At 44.1% G+C, this 22,174-nt stretch overlaps 1 protein-coding gene across 2 annotated transcripts in view; it reads left to right on the forward strand.

Moving 5' to 3' along the window:
• The window catches only part of carm1 (coactivator-associated arginine methyltransferase 1), a 75,767-nt gene that overhangs the window by 39,504 nt on the left and 14,089 nt on the right, over positions 1–22,174 (forward strand). For both annotated transcript variants that reach the window (XM_070867222.1, XM_070867223.1), the window contains exons 7-13: positions 10,385–10,475; positions 12,696–12,777; positions 14,188–14,273; positions 16,077–16,166; positions 16,734–16,871; positions 17,818–17,907; positions 20,166–20,278. In XM_070867222.1, coding sequence (XP_070723323.1) covers positions 10,385–10,475; positions 12,696–12,777; positions 14,188–14,273; positions 16,077–16,166; positions 16,734–16,871; positions 17,818–17,907; positions 20,166–20,278 — 690 coding nt within the window. The remainder of the gene's footprint in view (positions 1–10,384; positions 10,476–12,695; positions 12,778–14,187; positions 14,274–16,076; positions 16,167–16,733; positions 16,872–17,817; positions 17,908–20,165; positions 20,279–22,174) is intronic.

The following is a 22,174-nucleotide window of genomic DNA, read 5'->3' on the forward strand; positions in this document are numbered from 1 at the left end:
TAATTCTGGGTGTAGAGAATGGATGCAGTAGGTTAGTAAATGCAATGGTGGAGCTGCACCAAGCTTTATTTACAAGTCCGAGGCTTCATTTTGCCTCCCTCTCTCCCAAAGGCTCTGATGTATTGAGTGCATATTAGACCCCAGTTGAAGCAAATTCCTGCTAAAGATGCACATTAAATGGAATCCATTATCAGTGGACTGATGACATACAATGTGCTTGGTCAAATCTTTATTTGTGCTCCCCACGGCACATTACGAAATGGTTCGGACCCAATAAGGAACAGCATATAATTTTTTCCAAGAGTGCACATTTGACTTGAATTTCCTCCACCACCACCATCAGTACCCCTTCCTTCCCTCTGTAGAGCTAGTAAAAACCTTCCCCAGTTGAGACAATGCTCCCAGTGCTTGTTTTGCTGCCTGGGGCTACCTGGTCATTTATCCTTGATTATGGGGATGGGAAGAGAAGAGAACCGGCTATCATAAGAACATAAGAAATAGGAACAGGAATCGGCCATACGGCCATTTGAGCATGTTCCATTTAATACGATCATGGCTGATCCGATCATGGACTCTGGTCCACTTCCCTGCCCGCTCCCCATAACCACTACTTCTCATCGGATAAGGAACTGCCTATCTCGGACTTAAATTTATTCAGTGTCCCAGCTTCCACAGCTCTGAGGCTCCACAGATTTACAACCCTCAGAGGAAATTCCTCCATCAGTTTTAAATGGGCGGCCCTTATTCTAAGATTATGCCCTCGAGTTCTAGACTCTCCTATCAGTGGAAACATTCTCTCTGCATCCACCTTGTCAAGCCCCCTCCATCTTATACGTTTCGATAAGATCACCTGAATGCCAATGAGACGAGACCCAACCTACTCTACCTTTCCTTAAGTCAACCCCCTCCTCTCTGGAATCAACCTAGTGAACCTTCTCTGAACTGCCTCCAAAGCAAGTATATTCTTTCGTAAATATGGAAACCAAAACTGCACACAGTATTCTGGGTGTAGCCTCATCAATACCCTGTATAACTAGCAAGACTTCCCTGCTTTTATACTCTGTCCCCTTTGCAATAAAGGCCAAGATTCCATTGGCCTTCCTGATCACTTGCTGAACCTGCATACTATCCTTTTGTGTTTCATACACAAGTACTCCCAGGTCCTGCTGTACTGCAGCACTTTGCAATCTTTCTCCATTTAAATAGTAACTTGCTCTTTGATTTTTTTTTTCTGCCGAAGTGCAAGACCTCACACTTTCCAACATCATGAAGTCTATCCATGCAACAAGTCAAATTGGCAACAATTCTTGACCATAGCTCAGATGAAGAAGAAACATTTGCAGGGCTATGGGAAAAGGGCAGGCGAATTGGATTTCTCTTTCATAAAGCCAGCATAGGCACGATGGGCCAAATGGCCTCCTTGTGTGCTATATCATTCTATGCAACGTTGTAAAAACTGGTTTTGCCTATTTTAAGTAACATGGCACGGAATCTCGTCAGTCTGTCTGGCATCTTTAGGCTGCTTACAGCTGAATCTCTACCTCCTTGGGGAGGAATATTTTTTTTTTTAAACTTATTCATTTTGGAGAAAGGTAGGAGTTGTGAAAATGATGTATTTTACCAGACCGCCTGGTGTATTAATATTATGGAGGAGAGTCCTAGATTTTAATTATTTTAAGCTGTTGCTGGCTTTCAGACAGACAACTAGTCAGCGTGGCTGCAGTGTGGTCAGTCTGCAGGATGAGCACGAGCAACATATTTTTCTCCCGTTTCTCAAGTTACTATGGTGGTCGGAAAGGGTGAGGGAGAGCGATTAAGAGTCGCAAAAACATTGCAAAGTGCCCATTTGCTCGCTCTTTCCCACCCCCTCACAAAAGATAAATTGCCAGATTTATCCAGTCCTGCCTGTCCAATTGTACCGTCCATTGGATTCCTGGGCCAGCTACTGCAAAGACCCAGAAGACTTGACGTTGTGCATTTTTAGTTTTCTTTCTGCGGTTTGGGAGCATGCTAGGAAGTGTTTCACGTTCTGAAAGTTCCAGTGTTAACCACTATCAAATGAAGACTCTCTACCCCCATGGACCCAGCTTCATAAATAAGTCTATGGGCCTGACTCTTACAAAAAAAATATATTTGACCGCAGGACTTCTGCACATTTTATGTACACGTATCATCAGTCACCTGAAGGTGCAGATATGTATGTAAATTAAAGGCAAGGATTGTTCTGTAGTCGGCTTATTTATTTAAACATCGGTTCATAAATTTGGTCTTGGATAGCTGCACGTGGTTTTTCTTCTGTCTTGTTTCATATTTTAGTTTTTCACCTCTGTGCCTGGAGTTCCTCCCTTGCTGTACCTCAGGGTGGACTGCTGTTGCTGCCATGTGTTTGCAACTCCACTTTAAATGAACTCTCCAGCTGATTATCTGTCCTCCTTTTGTAATCTGTGAGGTGAATCATTCTGGGCCAGTGCTGCACGGTTTATGCAAACCCCTTTCAAAAGAGCTGGGAAAGTTTGCAGCTGATGGGTACACCTCCCAGTTGTGCATTTAAATTTCCCTTTTCTGAAATGGTTGATCATCCGATATTGGCTCCAAAAACTTTAGTGAGTGGAAGGTGGCGATCGAGGAAATGCTTTGGAAAAACAGTTGCACAAATTATACATTGTGTGGCGGTCTGTAGTTGGTAGGAGAATTGCTTTGTGCGGGATTAGTTGAGCAAGTGTGACAGTTAATAATTTATTGACTGAAATCTGTGCCTGTAATTGCTCCTTGACTCTGATCCACAAACAGCATTATTCTGTTATTGAGGGCTGGTTTTCACTGAAGTAGTTTTGTTGTAAATTCTGATTAGTGCTTAAAGGAGAGAGTTGTGCAGAAATAATTCTGCTCTTCCTGCACTCACTGTTGGAAATAATATAGAGTGATGGGAGTGTGAAGAAACACAAGAGGACTGCCTGCTGGGAGGGATTTAATAAACAATTCGCTCCGCACTGAAGCCAGAGAGAGAACGGGGACTCTGGATTCAGTACTGCCAGGACATTCTCTAGTCATATAAATGACCATAGAAGCAAGATGGTTAATATAGAGGGCAGCTGTTAGTGCAACTGACTGTCATTACAAATGCAGCCAAGTTTTTTTTTCTTAACAAACCTGCAGCTGCTAAATTTAACACACATAATTTGCGTTTTCTCTTTAAAAAATTTCAGCAAATCCACATTTTCCCTCGGCCAAGGTGCATGTTTATGACCTGTCGTACTGATTCTGTCAAGCATTTGAATCTTGTTCAGCTGTGTGTTTTATTGTCTGGGTTTATGTTCTGCATCTGGTGTCTGTGTTTAAAAAAAGTGGTCTGGAGCATTACTTGGAACATATTAAGTGTTGCATATGTTTGTTGTACGCGTGAGTGGATGGTTTAAACAGTCAAGGAATGAGAGTTAAAGCAATCACGCATATAGCTGGACAACTATTGACTGACTCAGTTGAAGTAAGAAAAAAGACGGCATATGTTGAATTGTATGCCGAAGAAGAAAGGCCACTTGACATTGAAATGGGAAAGGATGAAGAGGTGAAAGTAGATTATATGGGCCTTGGAGTCCTTGATTGTGAAGTGAGCTCTGGAATGGAAAGGCTCCAGATATTAATGAGATTCTGGCAGAATTAATTAAAAACCTGGGCAAGGAAGTAACAAACAGACTTGCTAATTTGTGTAAAACCATGTACGGTACTTGAATGGGAAATGGTCAGATGATTTCATGAAAATCATGATTCCTCTGGAGGGGAAAAGCTTAAATGCTAGTAAATGTGAAGCTACATACCATCAGTTTTTTTTTCCCCCCATGCCTCAAAGAATTATGCCCAGATTGCTTAAAAGATGATCAAAAACCGGAACAATACAAAGATCAATTTGGGCTTTACAGAGAATGTATAACGAGAGGAAATTGTGTTGCGGAGTGGAGGCAGATTTAATTGTGGCTTTCAAAAGGAAATTGTATAAGTACCTGAAGGAAAAAGATTTTCAGGGCTACAGGGAAAGGGCAGGGGAGTGAGACTAGCTGAAGTGCTCTTGCAGAGAGCTAGCATAGGCTCAACAGGCCGAATGGCCACCTTCTGTGCTGTAACTGTACTATGATTCTCTGCAGAGAGTATAGAACCTGACCTGAGAATATAGTGACTTTGTAGATTTTGGAAAAGCCTTAGTGAATTGGATCAAACTAATGGCGATACGAAAGAATATTGGTGTGGGTTGGGGAGAGAGAGAGAGAGAGACCTCAAGGGTTTTGTATGTGGAACTGCAAATGGAAAGTCAGATTAAGGAGTGATTGGAAGAGGTGTTCAACAAGGGTGCTGTTGGTCATCTGTGATTAAAACGTGTGCAGACGCAATGGTAAGAGAAACATTTAATCAGGTAGGGGAAGGAATCAGATTTGCTGATGACAACACCTTGGTAGCACGTTCCATAAATGGACTACACTTGATAGATAGCCAGCATACTGCAGTAATGGATCATGGTATGTAGATCATTGTGGGCAAGGCCAGTTGCAAAGGTTTCTATGAATGCAGGTGAAAGTGAGCATTTTAATAAAGGAGGAACTGTTGGATCAGGTGAGACAACTTAAATATCTGAAGTATAATGCCAAGGAGGTGAGAACTAGGATTACAATGGTGAAAGTTGCATTTAATAGAAGGAAGAGAATAAGAACTGGACAACTGAACAAAGAACTGATTAGTTAAGCGTTTGATATGGAGCAAGGTGGTGTACGATGGACACAGAGAAGGAAAGGGCAGGCATCTAGAGAACTTTGGGATGTGGTTTTGGAGACTTGTGGAGAAAGTAATGAGGTGTTGCTAATGAGGCAAGAAAAATATAGTTTGATATCAGAAAAAGGCAAATGAATTGGGTTGTACATGTGCTGAGAGGGGATGGAATGTTGAAAGGGGAAAAGACCAAGAGGAAGGGGAAGAAAGCAAGGATGCCTCCAGATCACCTGAAGAACGGGAGATCATATTGAGAATTGAAGAGAGAAGCACGAAGACAGAATAGTTTGGAGAAGGAAGCATGAAGCCAAAGCCTGCCTTAGGCAGACCACTGATGATGCAGAAAAATAAAGTGCCTGAGGATGAAGAATCCGGACCCACTAGTGTGGTGTGGTGTTGCATTTGGCACTCATGGCTTCATGTGGGCATTGGCACAAAAGCACCATTTCCAGGCAGCTACATCACCAGTTGAGTATAACTCCAGCTTGGAACAGCACAATTCTGTGCTGCTGGATTACCTATTCCTACTCCTGTGATTAGTAGACTTATTGAGTAAGCAGCAAATCTTGTTTTGCTCTACCTCCGATCATCTACCATAATTTGGCTGCAGGGCATAGGGGTGGGGCAAGGGGGAGATAGCTCTCTGGTATTTCATTGGCTCTTGTTATCAAAACTTCCCTCATTAATAACTGTGTTGTAGGAGTTCAACGGGGTGGCTAGCTTTGTGGAGTCATGCACTAGACATTCAGTGATATTTATTTTATTTTGCTGTGATTTATCTATATTTACCTTCCCCAACCCCATGTTCTGTGTGCATTGGAGATGGTGTAGGAGAAGAGTCAGGAACGGTGATGGAAGGTGTGGCTATTGTTTGAAAATGAGTACGTGCCAAAGGCTAGCACAGAATAAGAGTCCAGCGTTTCGATGTATGTTCCATTGCTCTGACGGAATTAAATTGATTTTGTGATTGATGTGTGCCTGTGCCTGTTCATGTAATTCACTGCAGGAAATTAAAGCTAAAGTCTTTGTAAAGGGATCTCCTGTGGGGCTACTTCCATCAGTATTGGTCAGTGATTCTCATTTCGGTTTATCTCTACCTCGAGAAGCAAGAATATCTTGGTTCTGTATTAAAGATGTGGATCAGGAATTAGAAAGGATTACAACTGAAAAATGGTTAAAGCCTTCAATAGAAGAGCTTGAAATTAGGTGTCACTTGTAACGCTTGAATGTTTTAATCAAGAAGTGCATATGAAATCTATTTTTATAACCATCTCTTTTTTTTCTTATAGAACAGAATAGGTGTTTATATATAACTTTTAAAAGAAATTGTGGATTAGCTTGTGTTAATATTACAGGCTACTCTCGATTATCCGTACATGGATTCAACGGGAAACCATTGTAATGGGATTTAAAATTCTGTTGCTAACAAGTGAAAAGACATCTCCAAATAATTTGGGAAAATCGCCTTCTAAACACTGCTCATTTGTATTTGCGCTCTCTCTCACACCGTAAAAATCACTCTCCTCTGCCCTTGCTTTGCTGGTGTGAGTACGCGCTGCTGCAGCCGCTGTCTCTCGCAGCTGCCGTTGGGAACGGGGGCAGTGCCGGCACCGGCTTCCCCACACACAACCTGTACATGCATGCTGGTAATGTCCATCTTTTGTTACTGTTTGTAGCTTATTGTATTGATTCATTAAAGTTTTAACTTTAAAATGTAGACTCTCCCTAATGGAAAAATCGTTTACCCGGAATAGCCCAATCCCCGAGGGACCCGGATAATTGAGTGTTGCCTGTATAATGGAAGGTAGCAGAGTGACTCGAACCTTTTTTTTCACCCAGTGTTTTGTGCTCTTAAACCTATTGGGAGATTGCCCGGAGAGAGGTTTAGTGTGCAGTCAGTGACCGGTCTCCAATGGAGTCATACATTGGAAGCCTGACCCATTTCATTCAAGCGTTAATTGGGATGATGGGTGGTTTCCTAATGAGATTTTGTGCATCTCATTGATTTATTTATCTCATTGGACGGACTGCTGTGTTTGTTATTGGGTATGTCGTCATCATAGGCAGTCCCTCGGAATCGACTTCCACTCTTAATGAGTCCTTAGGTGGCTGAACCACAGTCCCTGCCACAGGTGGGACAGACAATTGTTGAGGGTAAGGGAGGGTGGGACAGGTTTGCCGCGCACTCCTTCCGCTGCCTGCGCTTGTTTTCTGCGTGCACTCGGCAATGAGACTCTAGGTGCTCAGCGCCCTCTCTGATGCAATTCCTCCACTGCCTACGCACCGGTGTATAAACATTTAAAGCGTTTGAGCCTTGCAAGAGGAGCTATCAAGTGGGCTGAGATACAAATCTTGGTCCTTTTTTTTTAAATCTGTTGAGTTGCTCAACTCTTTCCTACCAAAAATTCAGTGCTATTCAAACGTAGAGTGTGAGCCAGCCACCTGGATGTATTTTATTTTAGGGTCTTTAGTGGGGGTGTGTGGGGAATTATTTATTTTTGTTCCATATTTGCGGACTCCTGTCCCTGTGCAGCTGTCGGGTGGGCGGTGGAGGAAGTCTGTTGCCGAGTGCTGTTGATAACTCCTTTACTGACTGGCAGGCCGTACCGTAGAAGTGGTGAGCCGGTTCCTTTTAGTCCCCTTCCCCAGATGTACAGAACAGTAACGTGCGCCTTTAATGACTTCTTTAAATGTACCGTCTAGTCTTTAATCTGGCCAGACAGCGTGATTAAAGTGCATGCTCCAAGATGAAGGGCAGTAATATATCAAAGCCAAGTTGCTGTTTTGATCCCAACCGACTCTACCTCGGCTGAATCTCCCAAGAGATTAATTTAAAGGATGTATCTTTTTTTTAAAATTTGGAATGAGTTATCTTAACAGCGTTGCTGTAGAATGCTGACTTTTGATTGGGATAAGGGGTTCCCCATACCCCACCCCCCTATGCACTGTCCAAGAAATTGAATCTGTCGCACTCTACATGGCCCTAAACACAGATGGTCCCTTCTCTCTTGGGGAGAGTAGTTACCAATCTAGGCTCATTCTTCGCTCCTAATAAAGCAGCTCCATGTGTGCCATTTAGATAAATGTATTATATTTCTCGCGTGTAGACAACTACAGGCATGGAGTCTGCTGAGGGCCACCAGGTCGGAGGAAGTTGGGCCAAACGTGGCCTTGGAGTGTCATGCAAAGCATTAGGTTCCAGTTGACCTGGTGAAGGCCTGCTGAATTGGCCAGCTCCAGTCTTGCCCTTTGGGTGTTGGTTTTGCTACTGTGATTAGGTAGCCTGGTTGATTTTAGGAGAAAAATGCAGTGATAGTGTGTCCTCTTTCTTAATGCTGCTTAGTGTCACCAAGCTCATGGTCTACAGGGCTGTAGTAATACCCGCCCTCCTGTATGGCTGAGATGTGGACCATGTACAGTAGACACCTCAAGTCGCTGGAGAAATACCACCAACGATGTCTCCGCAAGATCTTACACATCCTCTGGGAGGACAGACGCACCAATGTTAGCGTCCTCGTCCAGGCCAACATCCCCATCATTGAAGTACTGACCACACTTGATCAGCTCCGCTGGGCAGGCCACATTGTTTGCATGCCAGACATGAGACTCCCAAAGCAAGTGCTCTACTCTGAACTCGTCCACGGCAAACAAGCCAAAGGTGGGTAGTGGAAACGTTACAAGGGCACCCTCAAAGCCTCCCTGATAAAGTGCGACATCCCCACCGACACCTGGGTGTCCCTGGCCAAAGACCAGACCGCCCTAAGTGGAGGAAGTGCATCCGGGAGGGCGCTGAAAGCATGCAGAAATCAAGCGCAGGCAACGGAAGGAGCGTGCAGCAAAGCAGACTCCCCACCCACCCCTTCCCTCAACCACTATCTGTCCCACCTGTGACGGAGACTGTGGTTCTCGTATTTGACTGTACAGCCACCTAAGAACTCATGCTAAGAGTGGAAGCAAGTCCTCCTCGATTCCGAGGGACTACCTGTGGTGATGATGATGATGATGGATGAGTGGGTTTGACACAGGGAAAGGGTGAAGAAGGTTCCTGCCCATTTAGGTTCAGGACAATATTAAACATTGCTCTCTGGTCCAATTCAGGCTCTGAGAATTGGATGCCGGTGGCACATGTAATGATGCTTTTGTCTTTGCAGGGAAATTGCTGCAGCCGTTTCTCTTTCAGCTGACCCCAATTGTAGCGGTGCCTTTGGGTATATGTATGTGTATTAAGCAAGCGCTGGTGAATGTTTTAAAATTCTTGTCCAACTTTTGAATTTGGACCAGTAGCTTTAATGAAACTTGGTTTCAGATCTGCATTCTCCATAATAACTGATGTTCAGGCTTGATAAGTTGTGCTGATTCTCGGATAGTTGATCAGATTGAGCTCTGCTTGATTCAACAATATTTAATCTTTGTCCCTCTTAGTTGTTTGCTTAAACTGCATTGCTTTTATTTTTTTTTAAGTTGATAGCTTGTTCCAAAGTGAGGAAGTCCTAGCCATTCTTCTGTCCACTTGGGCATGAGCTTCTACTGTCAAGACAGTGATTGGAGATCTGGCAAAAGGCTACCTGCCATTTAGCCATCCAGTGAAGGGTAGGAGTTACACAGGCTGGACTGTCCAATCTCTTTACCATTGCCTGCCCCACATCCCCAAAACACTAGGACATGCCAAAGCTTGTGTTTGGCATTCCTCCCTTGGTATGGCTGATTGTTGGTTGAGCAGAATTAGACATGGAACCAATGACAAACTACTCCTCCTCTCTGACCATTCCTGCTCGGGAATTCAGCAACTACTATCCAATTTGACTAGTTTTAAAGCATTCCAAACTTGAGTTTTCTGTCCCCGGCTCTGCACACCCTGTAATTGGGAGGCCCCCATCTGCTTCCAGCCTAATCCTGGGCTCCTCTGAATTTGGCATCAGGGAGTTGAGGGTTATGGGGAACAGGCAGGAAAGTGGAGTTGAGGTCAAGATCAGATCAACCATGATCTTATTGAATGGTGGCGCAGGTTCGAGGGGCCGTGTGGCCTAGTCCTGCTACAATTTGTTATGTTATGTTCTTATCAGGCTGGGGATAATTCCCCTGGCTTTTTTTAAGTGGCTTTAGTTTGCCATCAGAGCTTTCTGCAAGATGCCCCAACCAGTTTTACCGAGTCAAACTGGACCTTGTTTTATTGACCCATTTGAGTTTAGTCCAACTTCTGTTGATGTGCTGCTTTGTAATGCATTATTTCCCGGCTTTTTCATTCTGTCCAGATTCATTCCAATTTGAATTTGTTGTCTTAACTCTCCTTCCTACCACTTGTTAAGGTCTGGCTGAGTGGATGGACAGATGACCAGCTCTCAGATCTTTGCTAGGTGGTGCACCAGACCTGGGTGACTAGCCCAATTTACCTTGGGGAGGGGGGGGGGGGGGGGGTAGGGTAGAGTATATGGGCTTTGTTCTACACCCATCTAGCATGATTAAGATTGTTGTATCAGAGGCACAAATATTTGTGTTGCTAATGCATTGTACTGGCCTGGAAATAACTCTGCTTGCTTGTGCGTGTTTTTGCCAAGGTCCTGCAGGACGAGAGAAAGAGTTGAGGATGAACTTGGTCGCAATGATTAATGAATATTTGTGTTCATTCCAGGTAATCTGTTTCCAACCCTGGGTGATGTTCACCTTGCGCCCTTCACAGATGAGCAGCTTTACATGGAGCAGTTTACAAAAGCAAATTTCTGGTACGATTGCTGTGGGGGGTGGGGAGGGGAGGGTAGTAATGAGACACTGTACTGTGTGTTCCCCTCCAGAGTAATCTTTTTAGTTGCTTTTAACTGAAAGCTGTGCACTTGGAGTGGGGGAGTAAAATATGTTAAAATAAGTAGCTTCTGAAATATTTAAAGTGTTTTATACCCAAAGCTGTTTCTGTAGACAGTGAAAAATCTGTTTTCATCCTGCTGTATAATTTAGAAGCTTCTTTTCTGGTACTTAAAACATGTGCATTTTACCCTTCCTGTTACTTGTCTTCTATATGAGTGTTATCAGGATATGGTGACATCCATACCCTTAGATGTCCCACTGTGCATTAAGAATTCAGTTGAGCCCTCTGGGTGTATTATGTTTTTTTTTAATGCTTCCTTTTAACTTCGCTATTCTGTTCTGCACAATGACTCTCCTAAGCATCAGCCTGCAACTCATTAGTGCAGTGAAATGGGTATAAACGAGTGCCTGCTGAAAACAAGACACTAATTGAGCGACCCAAGTAACTCTGGCTCCGAACAACGATAGCCTTCAATGCACCAGGCCCTTTTACAACCTAAACATGGGACACACAGGTCACCATGAGGCTGCAGTGGGTTTTGTGGAAGAAACTGCTTTTGTGGAGTGGTGAGCGCTCTACCCAGCATCCAAAGTGGCAGAGAAACCACTTTATCTCTGGGGTTGAATATCTGCACAGCTCTGCCCCTGGGATAGAGTGGTTTCTCTGTCTCTATGGATGCTGGGCAAAGAACTCTCCATTTTACTGTGAATTTTTACAGTACATTCACTGACAATTTTGAAAAGAAGGACGGCTGATGGCAGTCTCAAAGGTGTCTTAAGGTAATTCACTGTACTTCCGATGTGGCCTGGGGCCTTGGTTTTCCCCCGTCCCCACTCCCATAACTCCCTCTTTTCAGCCACCCACTGTCCTCCGCAGACTTCCTGCTGCCTGTATATATGGGTCTCCAGAGATACGTTTAATTGTGCTGTTCCACCAGAATTTGGATTCACTTTCCTGCCGCCCAGTATAAGTATGGAAAGTAATGCTTTTGGGAGGTAATACACGTGTCAGCCGTGGCTCAGTTGGTAGCACCCTCGCTTCTGAGTCAGAAGGTTGTGGGTTCAAGTCCCATGCAGAGACTCGAGCACAAAATCTAGGCTGACACTGCGGTGCAGTGCTGAGGAAGTGCTGTCTTTTGGATGAGACGTTAAACCGAGGTCCCATTTGACCCCCTCGGGCGGATGTAAAAGATCCCATGGCACTATTTCCAAGAAGAGCAGGGGCGTTATCCCCAGTGTCCTGGCCAATATTTATCCCTCAATCAACATCATGAAAGCAAATTATTTGGTCGTCATCACATTACTGTTTGTGAGAGCTTGCTGTGCAGAAATTTTCTGCTGTGTTTTCTACATTACAGCAGTGACTACACTGGAAAAAAAATTGTCTGTAAAGTGCTTCGGGTTGTCCTGTGGTTGTGAAAAATGCTATATAAATGCAAGTCTTTCTATATAGAGCCAGTGAAGTGCTATGTTGGCAGTAACTAGTACTTTGTACTTTATCCGCTCCAGTAGGTAAGTGGCTGGCCTCCACTCACATCGCAATATGGAACTGCAGGTCAAACCCATATTCCTTCATTCCATTGCACAGTGAGTTGGAACATTTGTGAGTACAGTCCACAAGCAAGATATGATGAGAAATGTAACTTGTGCTTACAGTTTTCGGAGCGCTCATGGGGATATTTGAGTGTTCTCTACGATTGTGGGAAAGTCCCTTATCTCTTCTGATACTGTTGAGACCTAGAACCCTCCTGGGAAGGCTCAAATGTGGACCAGTCCATGCACAGTGGGTTGAGCCATACTGCATGTGGTATTTCATTAATCGCCAAGCATTTGTATAAATAATTCTGGCACTGTTCACATTCGGATTATGGCTCTAACTGATTTGTTGCTTGCTGATTCATACACTCAGTATTTTTGTACTCGCAAAGCTGCAAAAGTGGAGTAGGATGGTGGAGTTGCGGTTGAAGATCAGCCATGATCATATTGAATAGACCGTATGGCCTAGTTATGTTCTATTACTAGCTCCAATTTGAGTGTGAAGTCTGATCAGGAGATTGTATTTCATTATAGTGGTATCTGCTTTGAGATGTGAATCCAGTTCTGTGTTTGTCTCGACTCACCATGTCTATGTTTGATGCCAGGTATCAGCCATCCTTCCATGGTGTGGATTTATCAGCCCTGCGAGGTGCGGCAGTAGATGAATACTTCAAACAGCCTATTGTGGTGAGTGTGTTGATGGAAGATAGCATTATTAATTGGTGCTAATTTAAAATATTTTTAAAACCGTCCTGTAAATTTCCTATCAAAGGTTTTATAAATCTGATCTGCAACAGACAGAAAGCTGGGATACTGCATTTGGTGCCTTTGGGCTTGTGGGGCAGGGTTGTTATCCAGTAACCAAAACTCCAAAATACGTATGGAAGTTGGGTGAGGAATTTACAGATGGCACAAAACTTTGAAGTGTAGTAAACAGTGAGGAAGATTGTAATCAGCTTCAAGAGGATGTAGACAGGCTGGTGGAATGGCTGGACACCGGGCAGATGAAATTCAGCGCAAAAAAGTATGCGGTGATACATTTTGGTAGGAAGAACAAGGAGAAACAATAGAAGCTAAATGGTACAATTTTAAAGGGTTTGGAAGAACAGGGGGACCTGGGGTCTTTGAAGGAGGCAGAACAGATTAATAAAGCATATGGGATCCTGGGGGCATAGCGTTCAAAAGCCAGGAGGTTATGCTAAGCCTATATAAAACACACTTTCTGCTGGAGTATTGTGTGCAATTCTGGACACGACACTTTAGGAAGGATGTGAAGGCTTTGGGGGAGGGTACAGAAGAGATTTATTCGAATGGTTCTGGAGTGAGGGAATTCAGTTATCTGGATAGACTGGAGAAGCTGGCTTTGTTCTCAGTGAAGGCTAAGAGGAGATTTGAAGGTGTTTAATATCATGAGTTTATATAGAGAAACCTTTTCCAATGGCTGAACATCGATAACCAAAAGGTACAAATTTAAGGTTTCTTGGCAAAAGAACCAGAGGTGACATGAGGAAAAACTTTTTAATGCAATGAGTGGTTAGGATTTGGAATGTGCTGCCTGATAGGAAGGTGGGTATAGATCAAGTAGTACCCTTTAAAAGGAAATCCGGTAAATACTTGAAGGAGAAAAAATTGCAGGGATATAGGGAAAGAGCCGGGAAGTGGGGCTAACTGGATTGCTTTTCGAAAAGAGCCAGTGCATACTCGATGGGCCAAGTAGCCCCCTGTGCTGTACTAATCTATGATTCTATTCTATCACCCGATCAGACTTGGTTGCGCTACTCTCTACCGTCAGATTTCTTGCTAACATTGTGCTGTCTTTTCACCCGTGAGCGATGGCTATTTGACAGCATGAGTTGGTATGACCAGAACAGCATGGGAGAAATTGGGGTGTGGGGGATCATTTATATATATTTTTTAAAACTGTCATGGGAAGTTTCCAGTCACATCTAAGCATGTAACCCAACTATAACCGTGAGGTAATTAAACACGTACTGGCCACTAGCCAGTTTGTTACGTCTCCAGTGTAATGGCTTGAGTTCCTGGGCTCCGTGTTGGTCTTTACACGCAAGACTGACCACTTTTCTGTGTGTTTTCAAGGACACATTTGACATCCGGATTCTAATGGCCAAGTCGGTGAAGTACACAGTGAACTTTCTAGAAGCCGAAGAGAATGATTTGCACCGGTAAGATGTCGAACTCAGAGCGCACAGTGCTGATGGAATACAAGTCCCAGAGAATCGTCACACAACTCCTATGTCTGGGGCTGGAGTCACAATGAACAGGGCTGATGGAGCACCAGTTACACAGAATCGCCACACAACTCCTGTATTTATTGGGGCTGGAATCAATTGGCTGAGAGCAGGATTTGCTTGCAGGACCGCTAAATTTCCTGGTTATTTCAACAGCCAGTCCGTTAATGTTATTACAAGGGCGGAAGTACTGTAATTTCACGAAAATAACCCAGAAGGTATATCTTAAAAACAAAAATGATAGATGCAGTGAGGGTTATGTGGGCGACTTTTGTTTGCAGAAGGCCTGACCAGTTCGATTACCCTGCTGTCACTGGTAAGTTGATGTGTGAGAATGGAGTTGGCTGAGTTTTGTATCTGTGTGTGTGTGTGTGTGTGTGTGTGTGTGTGTGTGTGTGTAAACAGCCAATTGTGACAATGTACAAAGTTATCGGGTTTTTTTTTTCTAACCAGCAAGTTTGTATAGCACATCTTTGATGAGTGACACTTAGCCTCAAGGCTCTCACAGGTACACTGTGACCTTTTTTTCTGTCCTCGTTTACAAAAATGAACAATGTTGGAGGGGTGAGATTTTCGTGAAATTACAGTAGGTCTGCTCTGATCTACTTCTGCCTAGATCCACACCGCATCCAATGCCTGGTTAAAGTTGCACAGGGTGATGTCAGCTGCACTCGCCTCCAGTATCGGCCAGGTGTTCTGCAGTCCCAACTCTCTCAACTCCATTTTTTAAGTGTTTTCACCGTGATCTGCTTCGCCAGTCATGGGGGTGATGGCTCTTTCACGGTGCCAAATGGAGAATAATGGATGTCTGGGAGTGACCAACAAGGCAGTGATCAATGGGGCAATAAGTACGTCGAAAGCTGTGAGCAAAGCGCCTGAACCCGAAATAAGCCATGTAATTGATCCGGGGTGAATTTTTTGTGTTAATTTGTACAACATATTCATGAGATGGCTTTTAAGAAATGTTTTTTGTCACTTTATGTGAACACTGACAGCTGGTCTACTGCATGCTGTTTATCATGATGGTGATTGCACTGTATTGTAATCACTACAAAATGAAGAAATATTGAGATTGATTACTTCCCAAAATTCTTCCTGGTTCTGGAAGTACAGCCAGTTATGGTCTGTTGCACAAGTGGGGAAAAAAAATGTCTGGACCTTGCTGTTGCTGAGGTACCTTGTCTTGTGCTACTCATCACTTAACATTCCATTTTTAAACTGTGTGTATGTGTGTGAAGGTCTTGCGGACAGCTACGCTCCTTAGAATAAATGCATCTGGAAGCCATTTATAGATTCCCCAGCAATATATATTTTTTAAATGCCCCATCTAAATGGCAATGTGTTTATATGGTCATTTCATAGGCAATTGCACTGCCTGTAGTCTCCCCTGCAGCAGTTCCATTGCAAGAGCAGCAAGGCCTAGATTAAAGGTGAAAGAGGAAAGTAACTGGTTTAGTCAGTATTGAGGGAGGCAGGGGGTGTGCTGTTTTTTTTTAAGATTACTCCTTCATCTTGGAGTTCCTTTGCCACTTGATCTCGAGCTACTTTTGTAGAACAGATACTGTTTTCTAACGTTTCTCCTGTTTTGTAACAGCACTGAGGTACTTTTTGTGCGTGTGTGCGTGCGTGTGATGCAGGAAGCGGTGTGCCTGAACTGTGAGCTCAAATAAAAGAAATTTTGGCGTCAACCCGCCTCTTTTTTTTCCAAGTGTTTTCATCTCTCATTTCTTGTTACAGGATAGAAATTCCATTCAAGTTCCATATGTTGCATTCAGGGTTAGTCCATGGTTTGGCATTCTGGTTTGATGTGGCCTTCATTGGTACCCAGTGAGTATTTTCTTAAGTTTGAAATTGTGTAAATTGCTGTTAATTTAGTTGTTGCTAGGTGTGCAATGAAGTTTGTGTATTGCCAGAACCATAGACATATTATTTGTGGAAAGCAACAAGCCAAATTTAAGTAATAGGAAGAGGCTATTGAGCCTGTTCCATCATTCATTTAGATCAAGGTTGATCTGTATCTTGTCGTCATCTACCTGCCTTGGATCCATAATTTCCTTGCTTAACAAAAATCTATTAATTTCAAGGTGAAATTGTACCTCAGTATTGTAGAAGTCCATCAATCCTTGCAGCTCTGAGGAGTTTTTTTGGGCTTTAACTTGGCTTGAGAAGTTGTGGGGTAGAAGGCAGATTGTACACGGGCTGATGTAGCCTTTTCTTAATCTGCGACGTATCTTTATCACGCAGCCTGCATTGATATAATGGTTTAAACGGGTTAGTGAATCTACGACAGTAGTTCGATTTATGATCCTGATCATAAACAAAGGTTTTGTGTCGTATACTAACTTTTTGCTTTTGTCTGACGGCACGTGCTGACTTGATTTTTATCATTTGCAGAATGACAGTATGGCTCTCGACTGCTCCAACAGAACCTTTGACTCACTGGTACCAAGTTCGCTGTTTGCTTCAGTCGCCACTTTTCACTAAGGCCGGCGACACGCTCTCGGGGACTGCCGTGCTGAATGCCAACAAAAGGTAAATTGTGCACGTGAGTTCTTTTTAAAAAAAAAATAACTAATTTAATTAATTAACTCAAACTATTGACAATAAAAATGAACTTCTTCATTGTGATGGGTACTTGTTTTAAAAGTTCTGTAATTTGAAGAGAACAACAAGTTGCATTTATTTAGCGCCTTTAACCGAGTAAAATGTCCAAAGGTGCTTTGCAGGAGCATTATCAAACACATTTGACACCGTGCCACATGAGATATTGGGACAAAGAGAGTTTTTAAGGAGTGTCTTAAAGGAGGAGGGAGAGGTGAGAGGGAGGGCTAGAGGCAGATAGGTTTAGGGAGGGAATTCCAGAGCTTTAGCGCCTTGGTAGCTGAATGCACCAGTGATGAGGCGATTAAAATCGAGGATGCGCGAGAGGCCAGAATTGGAGGAGTGCAGCAATCTCGGTGGGTTGAAGGACCGGAATAAGTCCTAGAGATAGGAAAAGGGTGAGGCCATGGAGGGATTTGGAAACCAGGATGTGAATTTTAAAACTGAGGCGTCACCCAACTGGGCACTAATGCGGGTCAGCGGGTACAAGGGTGATGGGTGAATGGGACTTGATACAAGTTAGGATACAGGCAACAGAATTTTGGATGAGCTCAAGTTTATGGAGGTTGCAATGTGGGAGGCCAGCCAGGAGCACACTGGAATAGTCACAGGGAGGATTATATTAAATAAAGTAAGTGACCTCCTCTTCATTTCATTTTTTTTTCATCTTGCACATATTTAGCTGTAATTTTTATTGATGGGGAGCTTCCAAGGGTCGTGAGTGAGCTAGTAACACACTGAAGTTAGGTGACTGAATCCGCGATAGACTTTGAAGCTTCCCAAAATATGAAACCACTCTTGTCCATCACTGAGTTGCCAAGTGTTCTAGTTAGCCTTTGAGCGTAATGGAACTTCTGCTTTACTCTTTTTCCTACAGACAAAGTTATGACATTAGTATTCTAGCCCAGGTGGACCAGACGGGTTCGAAATCTAGTAACGTGCTCGACCTGAAGAACCCCTTTTTCAGGTAAGTGTCGCTGTCCGATGCTTTTATCATCGTATAAACTGAAAGCAGAAGTATTCACTCTTATTTTTGGCTTTTCTCCTTTCTCTTTCCCCACCCCTTCTCCAAAACATAAAGCACATGTGGCTCCTCATTGTCATTCTTGCACTACCCAAATGTGTTTTCTGGTCATTCAGCTGAGAAGTACTGTTGGCTCTATCTGTGAGGACATCCACAACCAAGAACGATATTGTGAATTTCTGGTGGAGGGTTAGCAGAGGAATCACACTACCCTGTAATCATAAACTGAAGAATCTCTTCCTGAAGTAAAGAAAATAAACAAACAGTAGATGGGTCTTTGTTTCTGTGTTGTAACTTGCCAAATAAAACAGCCACTTGACGAGAGGTGAGAGTTAGAACAAAGCTAAAGGAAAGAACAAGTGAAAGTGCAAAGAATAAAATAGATCCAGGGGATTGGGAGAGATGTGAAGAACATCTAGATTTTCAAAAGACCCACGATAAGGTACCGCATAATAGCGGGAGGGCGCTGAGCTCCTCGAGTATCGTTGCCAAGAGCATGCAGAAATCAAGCGCAGGCAGCAAAAAGGAGCGTGCGGCAAACCAGGCTCCCTGCCCATCCCTTCCCTCAACAACTATCTGTCCGACCTGTGACCGAGACTGTGGTTCTCGTATTGGACTGTACAGCCACCTAAGAACTCGTGCTAAGAGTGGAAGCAAGTCTTCCTCGATTCCGAGGGACTGCCTATGAGTATGAATAAGGTCAGAGCATGCAGAGTCCGGGGACAAGTAGCAGAATGGATAGCTAGCTGACTTCGAGACTGAAAGCAGAGAGTAGTAAAGGGTAGCTATTCCGAATGGCAGAAGGTACGAAGTGGTGTTCCACAAGGATCAGTGCTGGGACCACTGTTGTTCAAAATTTATATTAGCGATTTAGACTTTGGAATCAAAAAACAATTTCCAAATTTGCTGATACCAAATTGGGGGGATAGTCAATACTGAGGAGGACCACACCAAATTACAAGACGACATTAATAAACTGGAAGAATGCGCATATAATTAGCAAATGAAATTCAACACTGGTAAATGTGAGGTATTACATTTTGCTAAGAAAAATAGGAAGGTCACATACTAGAAAATACAAATCTAAATGGGGTAGAAGAGCAAAGGAATCGGAGTACAAATACACACATCACTGAAAGTAGCAACACTGGTTAACAAGGCCATTAAAACAGCAAACAAAGCACTAGGATTTATTTCTAGAGGGATTGAATTGAAAAGTAGAGACGTTATGCTAAACTTGTATTGAACCTTCATTAGACCACATTTGGAGTATTGTGTACAATTCTGGTCGTCGTCCTATTATAAAAAGGATATACAGACACTGGAGAGGGTGCAGAGAAGATTTGCAAGGATGATACCAGAAATGTGAGGGTATACCTATCTGGAAAAGATGAACAGGCTGGGGGTCTCTTTTCTCTTGAAAAGAGAATGCTGACGGGTGACCTAACAGGTCTTTAACATCATGAAAGGTTTTGATAGAGTAGATACAGAGAGAATGTTTCAACTTCTGGGGAAGAGCATAACTAGAGGCCATCAGTATAAGAGTCCCCAAGAAATCCAATAGGGAATTCAGAAGGGACTACTTTACCCAGAGAGGGTTGAGAATGTGTCACTCACTACCACAGGGAGTGGTTGAAGCGAATCGTATTGATGCATTTAAGGGGAGGCTAAATAAGATATGAGTGAGAAGGGAATAGAGAGTTATGAGGAAAGACTGGGGGAGGCTCGAGTGGAGCATAAAATCTGGCATGGACTGGTTGGGCCGAATGGCCTGTTTCTATGCCGTATATCTGATGTAAATTCAATGCAATTGTAGTCAAGTGGTTATGATTCAATGACGCAGTTTGCCCAGTAGGACCACCACCTCCTTTGCTAGCATGCTTCAGTGATGTCAATGCAGGGACTTGCTGATGTTTCCTGCAGCAGTTTCATCACAAGAAGCAAGGGCTGTGACCATACTTGCCTTGGAGCTGCCTGGCCCTCTAAAACCACACTAGAAGCGAGGAAGCACTCAAAAGAAGTTTAACATGAGACTGTCCTTTTTTTTATAAAAAGGCTTATATTTTAAATAAAAGGTACCCCACCCCTCTGTCCCCTAACTTTTCTCCCCCTTCAATTGCATCTATTCGTACATTTTATGTTTCTTTCCAAGAGTTGGTGATCTGCAAGGATTAATTTTGGTTTTTTTCCCCCCCTCCCAGGTACACAGGAACCACTCCCTCCCCACCGCCAGGCTCACATTATGCATCTCCGTCAGAGACCATGTGGAACACATCTGCCTCTTACAACCTTAGCTCAGGATTGGCAGTGTCCGGTACAGTACACTCCTCCTCACTCTCTGGCCTGCAAAATACCTGTAATTTTAATTCGGATATCCAAATTTATTTGTGTACTGCCAAACTCATGAGGTGGACCTATATTCACATGGGCAGGTCCACAAATGTGGACATGTAAAAATTGGTCACTAACCGACTGCATCTGGTCTATATCCTGGAACACTACCTGGCTGCAAAGGTTTAAAAATCCAGTTGTGTCCAAATATTCATCGACCCAGCTCATCCAGTTGGCTGTTTACAGACTCTAGGTTGCCTTCTGCATCTCGTCTTGTTTTTTAATCTTCGCTGTTCATCCCTTTCTTTCCTCCTGTGGTATATGGTGGATGACACAGTGGAGTAGGTGTCCAGGGTAGTGGGACCATGTCCCGTTTAGTGCTACTGTTCACCCTCTGCTCCTGTGGGCTTTGGTGAGCCTCTGGCCATTGTCCTTCCTGATGGTGCTTCTCCAGTGGCCAATTTATGCCACCAGGCCGTGATCTTTAGATGTTTGATTTTGGCTGACTCTGGGATTGTTTTATGTCCTACTCCAGAGGTTACGCAACTTACTGCCAATTCCTCTCTATCTGATGGCAGGAATCATTTATGTTTCTCATTTTTTTTTTGACTCTCTGCAATAAAATTTCTCCCTTTTCTTTAATGCTTGATATTAGCCAGATTTTGCTGTCAAAATAATGGTGAGGCTAATGGCACTTGCTGCTATTTATGCGTAAATGGTACAGCAACTTCAGGCGAGGAGCAGATGCGTGGCTAAATGCCAATATCCAAATGTTGTGCCGCTCCGCTGTCGATTCACAAATGCCATTTTGCTGTCCACCTCACCAGTGACATGCATTGAATATTGTGACGTTGCGCAGTAGATAGAAGCTAAACTCGCCACAAAGTTGTCTTGTAATTCCAAATGTAAGTACCCTTTCAATGATGTGATTGATAATTGTTCATTACTGCCAGTGAGGGACACCTTCAGGGCCTCCTTGATGAGGTGCAGCATCCCCACCGACACCTGGGAGTCCCTGTGCAAAGACTGCCCTCAAGTGGAGGAATAGCAATCCAGGGAGGGCGCTGAGCACCTCGCGTCTCGTCGCCGAGAGCGTGCAGAAATCAAGCGCAGGCAGCAGAAGGAGCGTACGGCAAAGCAGTCCCACCCACCCTTTTCTTCAACCACTGTCTGTCCCACCTGTGACAGAGACTGTAATTCCCGTATTGGACTGCTCCGTCACCTGAGAACTCATGTTTAAGAGTGGAAGCAAGTCTTCCTCGATTTCGAGCGACTGCCTGTGATGATGATGGCTGCCAGTCAACCCCTCTGGCTCTGAAAATTAATAATTTCCTTTGTCTTTTTTACTCACTCACTCATCCCCCTCCCCTCTTTCCTTCCCTCCCCTCCCCTCTTTCCTTCCCTCCCCTCCCCTCTTTCCTTCCCTCCCCTCCCCTCTTTCCTTCCCTCCCCTCCCCTCTTTCCTTCCCTCCCCTCCCCTCTTTCCTTCCCTCCCCTCCCCTCTTTCCTTCCCTCCCCTCCCCTCTTTCCTTCCCTCCCCTCCCCTCTTTCCTTCCCTCCCCTCCCCTCTTTCCTTCCCTCCCCTCCCCTCTTTCCTTCCCTCCCCTCCCCTCTTTCCTTCCCTCCCCTCCCCTCTTTCCTTCCCTCCCCTCCCCTCTTTCCTTCCCTCCCCTCCCCTCTTTCCTTCCCTCCCCTCCCCTCCCCTCTTTCCTTCCCTCCCCTCCCCTCCCCTCTTTCCTTCCCTCCCCTCCCCTCCCCTCTTTCCTTCCCTCCCCTCCCCTCCCCTCTTTCCTTCCCTCCCCTCCCTCCCCTCTTTCCTTCCCTCCCCTCCCCTCCCCTCTTTCCTTCCCTCCCCTCCCTCCCCTCTTTCCTTCCCTCC

This window comes from Pristiophorus japonicus, chromosome 24 (genome assembly GCF_044704955.1).
Source record: "Pristiophorus japonicus isolate sPriJap1 chromosome 24, sPriJap1.hap1, whole genome shotgun sequence".
NCBI lineage: Eukaryota > Metazoa > Chordata > Chondrichthyes > Pristiophoridae > Pristiophorus > Pristiophorus japonicus.